The 14,486-nt window shown below is 32.1% G+C and overlaps 1 protein-coding gene across 1 annotated transcript in view; it reads right to left on the bottom strand.

Moving 5' to 3' along the window:
* LOC148627115 (general transcription factor 3C polypeptide 1-like) overlaps positions 1–14,486 on the bottom strand; it is a 179,292-nt gene that overhangs the window by 810 nt on the left and 163,996 nt on the right. The window contains exons 38-40 of the mRNA XM_088567590.1: positions 2,487–2,683; positions 2,082–2,274; positions 1,484–1,574 (exon numbers count right to left, since the gene is read on the bottom strand). Of these exons, the coding sequence (XP_088423716.1) occupies positions 1,484–1,574; positions 2,082–2,274; positions 2,487–2,683 (481 nt within the window). The remainder of the gene's footprint in view (positions 1–1,483; positions 1,575–2,081; positions 2,275–2,486; positions 2,684–14,486) is intronic.

The following is a 14,486-nucleotide window of genomic DNA, read 5'->3' on the forward strand; positions in this document are numbered from 1 at the left end:
TGAATTGAGATAAATGTTACTTTTTCTTTAAGCTATATATATAAGTTTCTAAATATATTGTAGTGGTCAGTATGAACTTGTCTCAAGCTGAAGAAATGGAGAATTTACTGTTCAATAAAGAAAAAGAAGATCAAATTAAATGCTTTGTGCTTTCAACCGATATCAATTTACCTAAAAAAACCACACGACAATTTTGCATGTTATGTAACAAATTTAATTCTGTATCCTGTCTCAAAGGTTTTTGACAAAAACTTATTAAAATACTTGCCTGTAACTGAATATTCGATAGATTTCGATGATTTTGACATTTTTTTCTCTTGATGGGCACCATTATGCTGTTTGTAAAATTTCATTCTACATAATATCTCCAATCCAATTTTATAATCTTTTATATGTTTATGAAATTTTGTATGTATGAAGTTGTGTATTTTTATTAAATATTGACGGCAAAATAGCTATGGCCATAAATTATGCTGGATACTTTTACCCTATGACAGAATTTGGCTAAACCTAATGGTTTTGGGGATATATGCGAAAAACTACTGTCTGACCCCTATGTTCTATCCTTAAAAGGGTGGCCACGTTTTTAAATGGACCAAAAATCCCCACTTCAATTCTATGCAGGATACCCCAAGGAACATTCAGTTTGGTTCCAATTGGTCAAATAGTGTCAGAGGAGAAGAGTTTTGAAAAATTGTTAACGATGATGACAGACACCTTTGGCCAGGTGAGCTAAAAATTCAGACTGGAAATGAGAATCAATTAAAATATTTTGGTACGGTAACTTCAGTTTACACATTACGGGTCTTTTGAAGAACACAAAATCGACTGAATTTGAAAATATCATAAATGTTTTCAAGGAGTGTATAATAGAAGCCTGAAAATGAGAGGGGGACTTCACTTTGTTTTTGGCATGGTCTGAGGTTGAAGTGAATGACCTAAGGGCAACTATTTCGCCCCAAATCACCCAGTAGCTTAAGCCCTGGGCCACAGGTTTCTGACAGAATGTGTTCATTAAGAACTATTTGAAATATTGAAACTTTAGGTTAAACTTACCATATAAAAGATCAAATGAAGTTTAATTATAGAGCCTGATCATGACCAACATACAAACAGGACCCAAAATCAACAATCTAAATACACAGTGAGATTTAACATGTCAATTTCATCAAGAAGTCAAGACTTTAAATAAATCCAACTTGAAATTTGCTGAAAATAACCATTCATACAATGTCTGATAAAATGTTCAATTAATTTTTAATAAACTGCTTAACGACTGGTCGCCCTGAAAAACCCAAAACAACAAAACATTCTTTTTATTGTATCAAACCTGTAGTTTTATAAAGATCCATTTCATAATTAAGAATTCCCAGAAATTACAGAGTTCGAAGATGGTGAAGAGAACAATAAAGGGCATTTGATTTTTTTTCCAGTCACATAAAAAAACAAATTATGTAACTTACACCAGCCAATATACACCTACCTTCTTGTAATAGCAAAGGTTTAGAAAACAAGGATGCCTTGGATGGTTTTCTGAACACAATTTTTTCTACACATTCTAATTCCTCTAGAACCTGTGTGAATAAAAAAATGACCGACTCAATTTTGTCAACTCACCATGTAAGTTAAAAAAAATGAAAAAGAACTTCTTGTATTCCTTTAATTTACTTCATAAATAAACCTAGCATTACTTGTAATTTTCTTTGTTTTGATACAAGACCTAAAACAGTTAGCTTGTCTCTTTTATTAAAAGTTTACTAGCCAAGGTGCATAACTAATTTGTTTTACTTGAATATATTCAACATAAAGAGAGGTTTAATTTTTATTTGGTCTCTCTGCTTCTGGGGTTTGTAATAGTTTGTTTTGTACATGTACTATTTTGTACTTTTGTATATTTCACTAAATTCTACAACCATTGTACCATTAATATAATAATTTTAAACCCCTTTTTATTAAAGCTTTACAATGGTGAGCATCTTTAAGACATCAATTTTGCTTGGAACTTGAAATAAAATTTCGAAAATGAAAACAATATAAGTGGTATGTGAGACCTAAGTATAGGATAGCAGTAGTCTACATACATCTAATAGTTCCCTGATACAAAAAGGCTGTAAGAATGGACTGTACTTGTCACAAATGTTACCAAACTGTACCCCTGGGAATGACATGACATACAATAATATAGAATCAATCATGGTTGTAAATACTGCCTTGTTTAGTAGTCCTTCTGGTTTCTTCCAGGGCATCAGAATCACACGAACCCTATCATATGTACTAAAACAGAAAATAGAACATTTTAAACAGAAAGTAAAGCAGATTTAAAATAAAACAACATTGATTTTGATTAAAAGTTACCTTGAAACATACCAACAGAAATAACACCTGAACATTTAAAGGAAGTGGCAAAAATAGTGGAAGTGGTTTTTAGTAGTTCAAGATTCTAAGTCATGACTTGTACACATCCCCTTATTATTCCAAGTATTTACCTTAGAGATTTAGGATAAGGCAATTCTGTTGTTGGTTTGTTCTTACACCTCCTAGGCCTCTTTGCTACTGAGGTATCAGCTGAAGCTTCATCTTTATTGTCTCCCTCTCCTGTATCTAATGTCTGTCTATCCGTAAGTAATGTACTGGACTCTACTGTTGTAACTTCAGAGTCTGAATCTTTGAAAATGTCCAATCCCTTTAAATATTAATTTTATACTTGTAATCAATCACAATCAATAAAGAAAACCACTTTCAGGCTTGAAAAACAAATGCACATATTTTAATGAAAAAAAAAATCTTAGTGACCATGGTAAAAAAGCATATCAGAAAGTATGTACATATATATCTAAACATCAAAACTAGAAACGTTTGTAGTATATTTCTGGACAATATTTTAACAAATCACTTAATCTTGAATTTGTTCTTTAAAGTGCACTTAGTTAATTCATAACATCACATGTAAAATATATATTAATTTTTTATCACTGAACAAGTTTTACTGATTTTTCAGAGTAATCTCCCTTAGAACAGAAAACTATGATGCATTTTATTGTGAAATTGTAGGGAGTATTGACTTAAAACCAAGAACAAACCCAAAGATATCACAGAATTTCTACCTGAAAATGTAAAGCAATGAAACAATGAGGTAAAATCAGTAGAAAAGACTAGACAACTCAAAATGTCAAATTTGAGAGATAAATGTTTTTTGGAGCAGTATTCAGACTCCCACAAAAGCAATGAAAAAGTGAGAAAAGTGCGAAAAGTGGGAGGTTTTTGATTAAAAGTACTACATTACTATATTTTCTGTGAAAATACTGAACAATTGAATATTTACATACATTAGCTTTTACTGTATTTAAAAATCTCCCACATGAGACTGTCAGTGGGGGAGTATCTCACTGTTATATATAACAGAGTATATACTGTTCCAAAGGTTAACAGATATGAGTATTACAAAATTAAAGTTTATTTTAGACTGCAAAAACATAAGTCTCCCCCCCCGTCCCATAAACTGGATCCACTTGCAGTATTTATCATGTCTACAGAACAGCTTCATAAAGTTCTGTTGAAAGGCTGCAGAGAAGTTGCACTAAGTGGTTCAGTAGTTTCAGAGAATTTGAAATGACAAGGTAATTATGAAGATTTTTGACAAATTTATAAGTTCAAAGGGGCATTACTCAACAAAAATTGGGGTAACAAAATTTCCTGGTAATATGCACAACTACATATGATGTTCTTGCTACAAACCAAGTTTTGTAAAATTCTGTGCGGTAATTTCAGAGAAGTTGTGCTGACAAACTTTGTGAGGGATACACAGACGGACTGACAGAAGGACAAGCAAAAAACAATATGTCTCCCCACCAATGTGGGGTAGGGGGGGGGGAACATAATAATAGTTTTGATAATCCTTCACAGTTTATTACAAAATGATGAATGTTCCAGTCAATTTAGATTTAAGAAAATGAACAATTTCTGTGAAATTTCTGGAAATTACTAAAATTTGTTACTTTTTAACTACATTTTGTAAAAGAAATAAAAGGAACGGTAATAAAAAAAAACATAATCCATGGACTACAACAAGACAAGGAAGGGTAATCAAGGGAACCAAGGTTATAGCGGTAATCAAAAGAATGTAATCCAGGGACAAAGACCAGAAATGGAAAACAGATATAAACAACAAAGAACATAAAGTAACTAAAATCATACATACAAAGTAACAAAAGCAAATAGCAACTTGGACTCCACTAAAAACTAGGAGCATGGACTAGGTGCACCAGTAGGGTAAGCGTCCTCTGCTTTTTAAGAAACACCCGCCGAGTTGCTCATAAAAAGTCAAGTCTGGGGTGGACAAACGAGGAAAGGAAAACTATGACCCGTTGAATAAATCAGTTTTCATGGTGCAGATGGATACACCATATTGATCTATGAGTTCATGATGACGACCATAAAACTTATGTAGTGATGACTTCAATCTTGTAGCAACATAACCCTATTCCAGAAGCCTAGTTGTTAGAGTTCTAGAGTGATACAAAAAGTCTGTGTAGTTTCGGCAAGCTCTGGCATAACGTATGAGTTGTGATATGAACATATTTGTCATGTATAGTAGAAAATGTTTTTGCTACATCAGGGTCTTTGAAAACTGATGTAACCTTGGCACTCACTGACCTACTTAAAACTTTCATTCATTTCAAAATTAAAGACCTCACGGCCTTTAACCACTCTGACAGAGAATCAATGTCTTCTTGTTCTCGTTTTAACCATTTTCTGGCATAGTCCTCGACGCATCCATAAGAACTTTAAAGTTAGAATTCCAATTTATGGAGCGTGGTTCAAGGTATTTGGGATCATTAGCAAGGATATTAATCAGAGATTCGTTTTCGATGATGGTTAAATCTCCCGTAACGATGTGACCAGAAGGACCATATTTGAATGGAGTTTTTGCAAGAACAGTCTGGTGGTTTAGTGTGGAAAATAGACACACACAACAAAGAACATAAAATGATTAAAATAACATGTACAAAGAAACATAAGTAAATAAACAACTCAGACTTTACTAAAAACTGGGAGCATAGACCCAGTACTATGGTAGGGTAAGCAACCTCTACTTTTTTTTTTAGAAACAACCACTGAGTTGCTCATAAATTATTACCTTTGCAATAGACAAAAGAGGAAAGAAAAATTATGATACAGTGAACAAGTTGGTGTAAGATCCAAAAAGATGTTTTACCCATAAGTTGTCTATGACAGCATGGTCATTTAAGTATTTTACCCATAAGGTGTCTATGACAGCATGGTCATCTAAGTATTTTACCCATAAGGTGTCTATGACAGCATGGTCATGTAAGTGTTTTACCCATAAGGTGTTTATGACAGCACGGTCATCTAAGTATTTAATCCATAAGGTGCCTATGACAGCATTGTCATCTAATTATTTTACCCAAAAGTTCTCTATGACAGCATGGTCATCTAAGTGTTTTATCCATAAGGTGTCTATGACAGTATGGTCATTTCAGTATTTTACTTATAAGGTATCTAGCACAGTCATCTAAGTATTTTACCCATCAGGTGCCTATGACAGCATGGTCATCTAAGTATTTTACCCATGAGGTGTCTATGACAGCATGGTCATCTCAATATTTTACCCAAAAGTTGTCTATGACAGCATGGTCATCCAAGTGTTTTACCCATAAGGTGTCTATGACAGCATGGTCACCTAAGTTTTTACCCAAAAGTTGTCTATGACAGCATGGTCATCTAAGTATTTTACCCATAAGGTGTCTATGACAGCATGGTCATCTAAGTATTTTACCCATAAGATGTCTATGACAGCATGGTCATCTCAATATTTTACCCAAAAGTTGTCTATGACAGCATGGTCATCTCAATATTTTACCCAAAAGTTGTCTATGACAGCATGGTCATCTCAATATTTTACCCAAAAGTTGTCTATGACAGCATGGTCATCTCAATATTTTACCCAAAAGTTGTCTATGACAGCATGGTCATCCAAGTGTTTTACCCATAAGGTGTCTATGACAGCATGGTCATCTAAGTATTTTACCCATAAGGCATCTATGACAGCATGGTCATCTAAGAATTTTACCTATAATGAGTCTATGACAGCATGGTCATCTAAGTATTTTACCCATAAGGTGTCTATGACAGCATGGTCATCTAAGTATTTTACCCATAAGGTGTCTATGACAGCATGGTCATCTAAGTATTTTACCCATAAGGTGTCTATGACAGCATGGTCATCTAAGTGTTTTACCCATAAGGTGTTTATGACAGCACGGTCATCTAAGTATTTAATCCATAAGGTGCCTATGACAGCATTGTCATCTAATTATTTTACCCAAAAGTTCTCTATGACAGCATGGTCATCTAAGTGTTTTATCCATAAGGTGTCTATGACAGTATGGTCATTTCAGTATTTTACTTATAAGGTATCTAGCACAGTCATCTAAGTATTTTACCCATCAGGTGCCTATGACAGCATGGTCATCTAAGTATTTTACCCATGAGGTGTCTATGACAGCATGGTCATCTCAATATTTTACCCAAAAGTTGTCTATGACAGCATGGTCATCCAAGTGTTTTACCCATAAGGTGTCTATGACAGCATGGTCATCTAAGTTTTTACCCAAAAGTTGTCTATGACAGCATGGTCATCTAAGTATTTTACCCATAAGGTGTCTATGACAGCATGGTCATCTAAGTATTTTACCCATAAGATGTCTATGACAGCATGGTCATCTCAATATTTTACCCAAAAGTTGTCTATGACAGCATGGTCATCCAAGTGTTTTACCCATAAGGTGTCTATGACAGCATGGTCACCTAAGTTTTTACCCAAAAGTTGTCTATGACAGCATGGTCATCTAAGTATTTTACCCATAAGGCATCTATGACAGCATGGTCATCTAAGAATTTTACCTATAATGAGTCTATGACAGCATGGTCATCTAAGTATTTTACCCATAAGGTGTCTATGACAGCATGGTCATCTAAGTATTTTACCCATAAGGTGTCTATGACAGCATGGTCATCTAAGTATTTTACCCATATGGTGTCTATGACAGCATGGTCATCTAAGTATTTTACTTATAAGTTGTCTTATAAGTTGTCTATAATTTTTTTACCTGTAAGTATGTGACAGTATCATCATCCAAGGCTATTTGGATTTGTAATTTCAACATAGAGATAGTTGAAATTTTCAATGTAAAGTCTTAACAAATTACACATTATTTACCTCTTCTTACTTTAAATAAGATATACCAGTAAACTTACTGTCATGTACCTGAGATGGAATGGTCATTTCAAGGTGGTAGAACAACAAGGGTGTCAAAGGTCAAGGTTGTTTATGACAGTTTTTTAAGAGTTCATAGCATTATTTCAACAACTCAATGTTTACAAAGAATGATAATTGAATTGATGACTAAATGCAAATCAAAGTGTTATTAGCATTAGGGTTTTTTATTCTTCTGAAAATTTTAGCATGAACAAAATTTAAAAGATTACATGATGTAAAATAAAACTATATTCATACATTTGCATTCCCCATATGCATATTATTTAGAACTGTTTTTCCTAATATGTATGAACTGAATGTCAATCAATTACCGATTTCTGAAGTAATAGAGAGCTGTGCTTTAAGCAAATGATATGCTCATTGCCCTTTTAACTTGTCCTTATGCCTTTAAGAAATTTATATGATCAACTAGAAAAACTGTGAGCCCTGTCAAATACCCTTCCCCCCCCCCCAAAAAAAAAAAAGTAAATAAAAAATGCACAAAAAATTTGACACTATCAAGGCTACCTAAAGTTTAACTAAGTTTGTTGTCTTGAATTTTCACCTCTACTTATCTTGTTCAAAACACACCTTTCTGACAAGGTTACCAAGTATCTTTTATATTTATTAGTCGATGGTCATAACAAATGGTCCGTTTTTACTGATTTTTCACTGAATAAATTTCCTTGGCTGTTTCTGCTTTTTTTTAAGTACAAAAATTTATAACACAGAAATGATAAAAGGAAATTTAATTTATTAAATTAGAGTTTATACTTGTCATAGGATCTGATCTATCTATTTTGATAATGGTGACCTTTTGTTTTTACATAAGTAAGGTCATTAAAAGGACTAGCCAATGAAATTTAAGGAAATTAATGAGTATCAGTTTCAGTAAAGTATGCCAGAGTTCAACAAGTTAATTTAGTTATTGATTTTTCACCCCTACTTATCTTGTTCAAGGTTACCAAGTATCTTGTATATTTATTAGTTGATGGTCATAAAAAATGGTCAGTTTTTACTGATTTTTCAGTGAATAAATTTCCTAGGCAGTTTCCGCTTTTTTTTTAAAGTACAAAAAATTCATAACACAGAAATGATAAAAGGAAATTTAATTTATTAAATTAGAGTTTATACTTGTCATAGGATCTAATCTATCTATTTTGAAAATGGTGACCTTTTGTTTTTACATAAGTAAGGTCATTAAAAGGACTAGCCATAACAAATGGTCCGTCTTTACTGATTTTTCACTGAATAAATTTCCTTGGCCGTTTCTGTTTTTTTTTAAGTACAAAAATTCATAACACAGAAATGATATCTGAAATTTATAAAAAATGAAAGGGAGCTTACATCAATAGATATGAAAAATTCACCAAAGTTTCATAAAAGTATGTGAAAGTGTTTCTGAGTTATTGTTCGAAAACTTGAAAATCCCCTTTCTTAAAGTAAAAATATTCATAGCACAGAAATGAAAAATCTGAAATTTATAAAAATCAAAAGGGAGCTTATGTCAATAGATATGAACAATTCACCAAAGTTTCATAAAAGTTGGTGAAAGTGTTTTTGAGTTATTGTCCGAAGCGTTGACGACAGACAGATGGACGGACAACGGGGTACCATAATGCATCCTGTCTTAGACGGGCGTATATCAGTTCTTGGCAGAATACCCAAAGGAACATTCATACCAAGTTCGGTTCTAATAGGTCTAGTAGTGTCAGAGGAGAAAGGTTTTGAAAGTGATAACATTAAAAATAGCAAAACAAATGACCAAAATGGACAATAACTTCAACATGGCTTAACAGATTTACACATAAATTTGACCACAAATAGATTTCATCGTGGCATGCTGAATACTTTTGAAGATATATGCGAAAAACTAAAGCTCTTTGTTTTATATTTAGTAAAGGCAGCCATGGTTTTAGATGGATCAAATATCCCCATGTCAGTTCTAGGCAGAATACCCTGAGATCTATTCATACCAAGTTTGGTTCGAATTGGTCTAGTAAAGTAGTAGAGTAGAAGAGTTTTGAAGAATTGCTAACAACAACAGATGCAAAATGATTGCAATAGCTCACCTAGCTAACTAAAAATTTCTTAAAGTAAGCAATAACTGAAAGATTGGATGATGGATCAACTTGAAATTTTCACAGAAGATATGATGGTAGGTCTCGTCAAACTGAAGTTCCTAAAAAGCCTTACTTTTTATCTTATTTCTGTTATGGTTTTGAAGTACAGGTGAAAAACTGATGTATTTAAACATTGAACTTGTACTGGTAAGAAACCTAAACTTAAAAATGTGTATCAGACTTTTCATGACTAAGTATGAACCAAGTTTTAGGACAATTCCATTTAACGTAATAAATAATCATGATATCGGTGTCCACTAACAATAATACTTCTTTGGAAGGAAATAATAAAATGGATGTAATGAACCTTTCTAAAAATGAAAAAAAATATACTGCAGGCTATGTTTGCTAAGAAAATCCCCACTCTAACATTTCATTAACAATTTTCAGCACATTTTGTTCAATGATGTATAATTGTGGCACCATTGTGACATCCTAACAATAAAGTAAGGCCATATATCCTTCATTTACCTAATATTTATATAAAATATTTTACTATGCTGCATATTTTTTTTTGTTTTGTTACAAAAAATATGATATTTTTGGGCTATATTCATTCTTGAATGATCCTACACCTTTTGTTTTGGATAAGACATTAGTATTATCAGATCTGTTGTAATCTCTAGATTATACCAAAAAGTCTATAAACAAAAGTTCTAACTTCATGTTTGTTCAGCAACAAGACAAAATTACAAAACACAAACATGCTTTGTCTATAAACAGAGACTCATCATAAAGTTAATCATATCCATAGATTTAGGTCAACAAAATGCACTTTTAAAAATCAGCAGAATAAAAAATTACAAATAAAATGAATTAATACCCTTCTTCCTCTATAGTGCATGAAATGATCAAAGCATTGACCTGCAACGTTATTACGTAAATATAGTAATAACACGAAAATGAACATAAAGTTTAGATTAAGAATCGACAAAAATAAAAATTCATGACCAACGACAATAGTTTGGGACTCAAGAACATGTATTATAGTGTTAACTACAACGGAAGTTTCCTGCATACCTAGTGTCCCTCGGTTACTGACATCAAAATAGTTAATAAGATAGGGATCTTATTAAACTTCAAGTGAAAATTTCGCATTTATAAAGTGCAACTGTAAAAAAAATGTAAAATAATAAAATGGACCTCTACCAAAATAAAGTGGTTACAAATTTGAAGCATAAAAATTGATAATACACACTTTTATACCATACCAGTAACCATTTTAATATCACAACATTCAAGCTTGTACAACTTTGACTTCAAATTGTAATTCAATGTCAGGCTTCTGATAAGGCCAAAAAACCTAGAAATACTGTAAGAAAGCTCACAAAGAGTCTACCCACTTTAAATGCTAGTAGAATAATCTCCCTTTGGAGTAATCCAACAGTAATTACATTCTTTCAGGTCAAGGGTTGGGAAATTTTGACAGCTGGACATTTTATCAAACTTCAGCAGTTTTTTTGTTAGTCTTTTACATGCTCAGATTGAAAATAAACTTAAAAAAAACGTTTGTATGTAGTTATTTAAGATATTTCATCACATACTCTATCGATTACAATATATCAGAGTGAATGAAAGAGTTTTGTTTCGACCACACGTTGACGTTCTAACATGCAAACAAAACATTGTATCTCTCGAACTTTTTCATCACATAGGCAAACAGCCGAAAACTTCCGAGTAATGAAAAAATGTTGATTATTTATAAAAGAAAATCGTGAACACATTTTGTATATTGATTTAAATGGTCTGTTGACTTCTGTGTTATAACGATTCAATCGATGAATCAATAATTACAAACTACGACTGATTCATAGTTTTGGAGCCTTCCAACAGTAATTATGTTTCTTTATGCAAATAAACATATGATACCCAACCATTTCTGTAAAATTTTATCAAAATCCCTTGAACAGTTTAGGAGTTGCCCTTATGACGTTTTAACATGTAAAACCCTTCATTTGGATTATCTCAGTTTGGAGTCTTCTGACTGCAATTATACTTCTCATGACATCTACATGTGATACCAAATTTTCTTATGAAATTTCATTAAAATCCCTTGAGGGGTTTAGAAGGAGTTGCAGTTACAAGAAATGTGGATAGGTGGATGGAAGTATGAACAGACTGGGTGGTTTCTATATACCCCCCATGCTTTGTTTGTGGGGGAAGGGTATAAAAAATGAACACACTCTCGTTTCCTGCCACCAGCAAGAAAAAAGAAGAGTAGATAGAGTAGCAGGAAACAGACAAATTATTTTTTTTTTACCTAAAAATAATGACATTGTACCTTTATTAATACAGTACAGTATTAAAAAAAGATTTGGTTACATACTCTATGCACTAAGAATTCAAATTTTCCTAAATAAAATAAAGTTTAGTTTTAGATTTTTCAAGGCAATTTCAAAACAGGGCCCAAATACTACAGTTTAAATACAAGAGTATATTCAGAAAACCTCTACTTATAAATTGTTTAAGTTTAAATTCAAAGTTATCAAACTTTGGATCTTTTGGATCCCAGTGAGAACCACTTTGAAAACAGGATCTAAAATAAAAAAAATATAAATACATGTAAACAGTTAGATACAGCATCAATAATAAAACCTAAAACTGACTAGAATAATCTGATACATCACATTCAAGTTCATCTATCAGTGCAAAGAGGGTAAGAGCCCCTTTTAAGTTTGATTCAATGACAACATTACAGAAGCAATTTTACAACAGATTGAACTCATCAAAATATGAAAAATTAGATTTATCAAACTATATGTAATAAATTATTGAATTTTGAAGAACTAAAAAGACAAGTAACCATCACGTAAATGTCAAAGATAAAGTATAAGTAACATTTTAATTGGTTTTACGAAAAAAAAAAAAAGACAACAAGCATCTATGACCCTGTAGTATCTCCATCCCTTAACCGATTTCTAGTGATAAAGATTTAATTAGAAATAAAAAAAAAGACATATTAACTGAATGTTATTTTTTTTTGCAATCTCCTACGTAAAACTAAAAAAAAAATAAAGAGATAATAACAAAATAATCATCTTGACTTCATTGGTGATATTTTTTCTTAATCATTTAGTAAACAATGGCCTTTGGTCAGTGAAATGGAGTCGAACTAATACTTATGGATCAAGAGCTATCTTGTCAAATGTGGCTTTTTTAGATATTAATATTCTTACTTTTATATTTAATCTTTCATATTTTTTTTGTGTGAAATATTTGATATCACTACCTCTAAAGATATTTTACAGGTTAACTGGTAGTCCTTATTGGCACATTTTAACTACAGAGAAAAATTTATTTTGGCACAATTAACCTACATTTATTTCATCAAAGCAGTGCAAAAGGACCATGCTCATTTTTGTTGTTGTTGAGAAATACCATTACATGTACTACTGTACTTTAAAGGATGTGTTTTTTTGCCCAGTCCAATGAAGTAAAGTACTGAGTGGTACTGAACAGTTTTGTAAGAAATGAACCTTAATTTTTTTTTTTTATTAAAAGCTATATTGAATGAAAAAACATACAGAACTGAGCTGTTAGAGTGAGTTTAACAGTTCTATCTCAGTATAAAAAAAACAGATTTCTATTAAAGTCAAATATTTTCTATCAGACATTCTATTGAAAAAAAATCATCACACACTATTCTAAATCAATTAAAGGTAATTGAAAGTTGTTGTAGCTACTCACATCATCAATCACGGACCCATTGTGAACTTATTATATAACCAAACAGATGTAGTTATAATCAATGATACCCAGGGTAGGGAACAAGCTCACTCATTCCATACCACTGCAACTGATATATAGAAATATGGAAATATAACGGAGCACTACACTTAGAAACTGTGATGAAAATCATCCCCAGCTTCAATAAGTCAACTATAATTACTTAAATGGTTACAATGTTATTGTGAGTAATAGTAGACACAATTAAAATAAGTAGAAAATATTGTTTTTAAAAGAGTATAGGGGTATTCATCAAACATGAAGTAGTTGTAACTTACTCCAATTGAACTAAAACTGTCTGGGGAATATAATTTTTAGGAGCAATGGTTTAGAATTTTTTTCATTCCACTTCACTAGGGCACTTGGATGTCAAAACTTAAGTGTACACAATTGAAATGACTATACAAACTTTTGAAATAAAACTTTCCTTTGGGCTGTACTTGATCATGGTAACAAGAAATTCTAGAATCATAGAGAAGGCTGTCAAAAAATTTTCCCTAGATTTACATCATTAGCATTTTATTATTCCAAATTTTACCTATTTTGAACTAATGCTTATCTAGGAGGTTTTTTATCACCATCATTAAAAATTCTGATCTAATCTTTTCATCCAAATTTGACTGTAGCCCACACAAAAATCAGTAGGGTTCCCTCTATGAACCACTTATTTATAAAAGGAGGGATTCTTAAAGGTAATACATCACAAAGAAATCTAAATATAGGCAATGGTATCCTCTGACAGTTAATGAACTCATTCAAGTTCTATAGGGTGGAGACATAGAAGCATTAACGTATAAAAACTAAATAATTCAAAGATCTTTTTTCATCTTTATGCATAATTAAAATTCATAGTATGGTTGAAATTAAGCACATTATACTGCACATCCTCTTTTTTTTCAAACTAAATTTACACAACTGACAGGGGTCTTAAAAGGACATGTCCTCAGTTGTGATACAAAAAAATCGATACACATTAAATGGGTCACAAAAATCTGATCTCTGCTAAATACATTTGTACTTATATAAAAAGAAATAAAATGCTGCCTATTAGCAGCTTGATTCAAACTCTGCAGTCAACAATGGAAGAGCAATCAAGGGAACCAAGATTCGAGTGGAAATCAAAAGAATGTAATCCAGGGACAAAGACCAGACATGGAAAACAGACACACACAACAAAGAACATAAAATAACCAAAATAATAAATATAAAGTAACGAAAGTAAATGAACAACTCTGACTCCGCTAAAAACTGGGAGCATGGACCAGGTGCACCAGTAGGATAAGCGTCCTCTGCTTTTCTAGTAACACCTGCTGAGTTGCTCATAAAAAGTCAAATGCAGGGTAGACGAAAGAGGAAAG

This window comes from Perna viridis, chromosome 1, assembly GCF_037379345.1.
Source record: "Perna viridis isolate PV_CMFRI_1.1 ecotype Kerala chromosome 1, ASM3737934v1, whole genome shotgun sequence".
NCBI classification, from domain to species: Eukaryota; Metazoa; Mollusca; class Bivalvia; order Mytilida; family Mytilidae; genus Perna; species Perna viridis.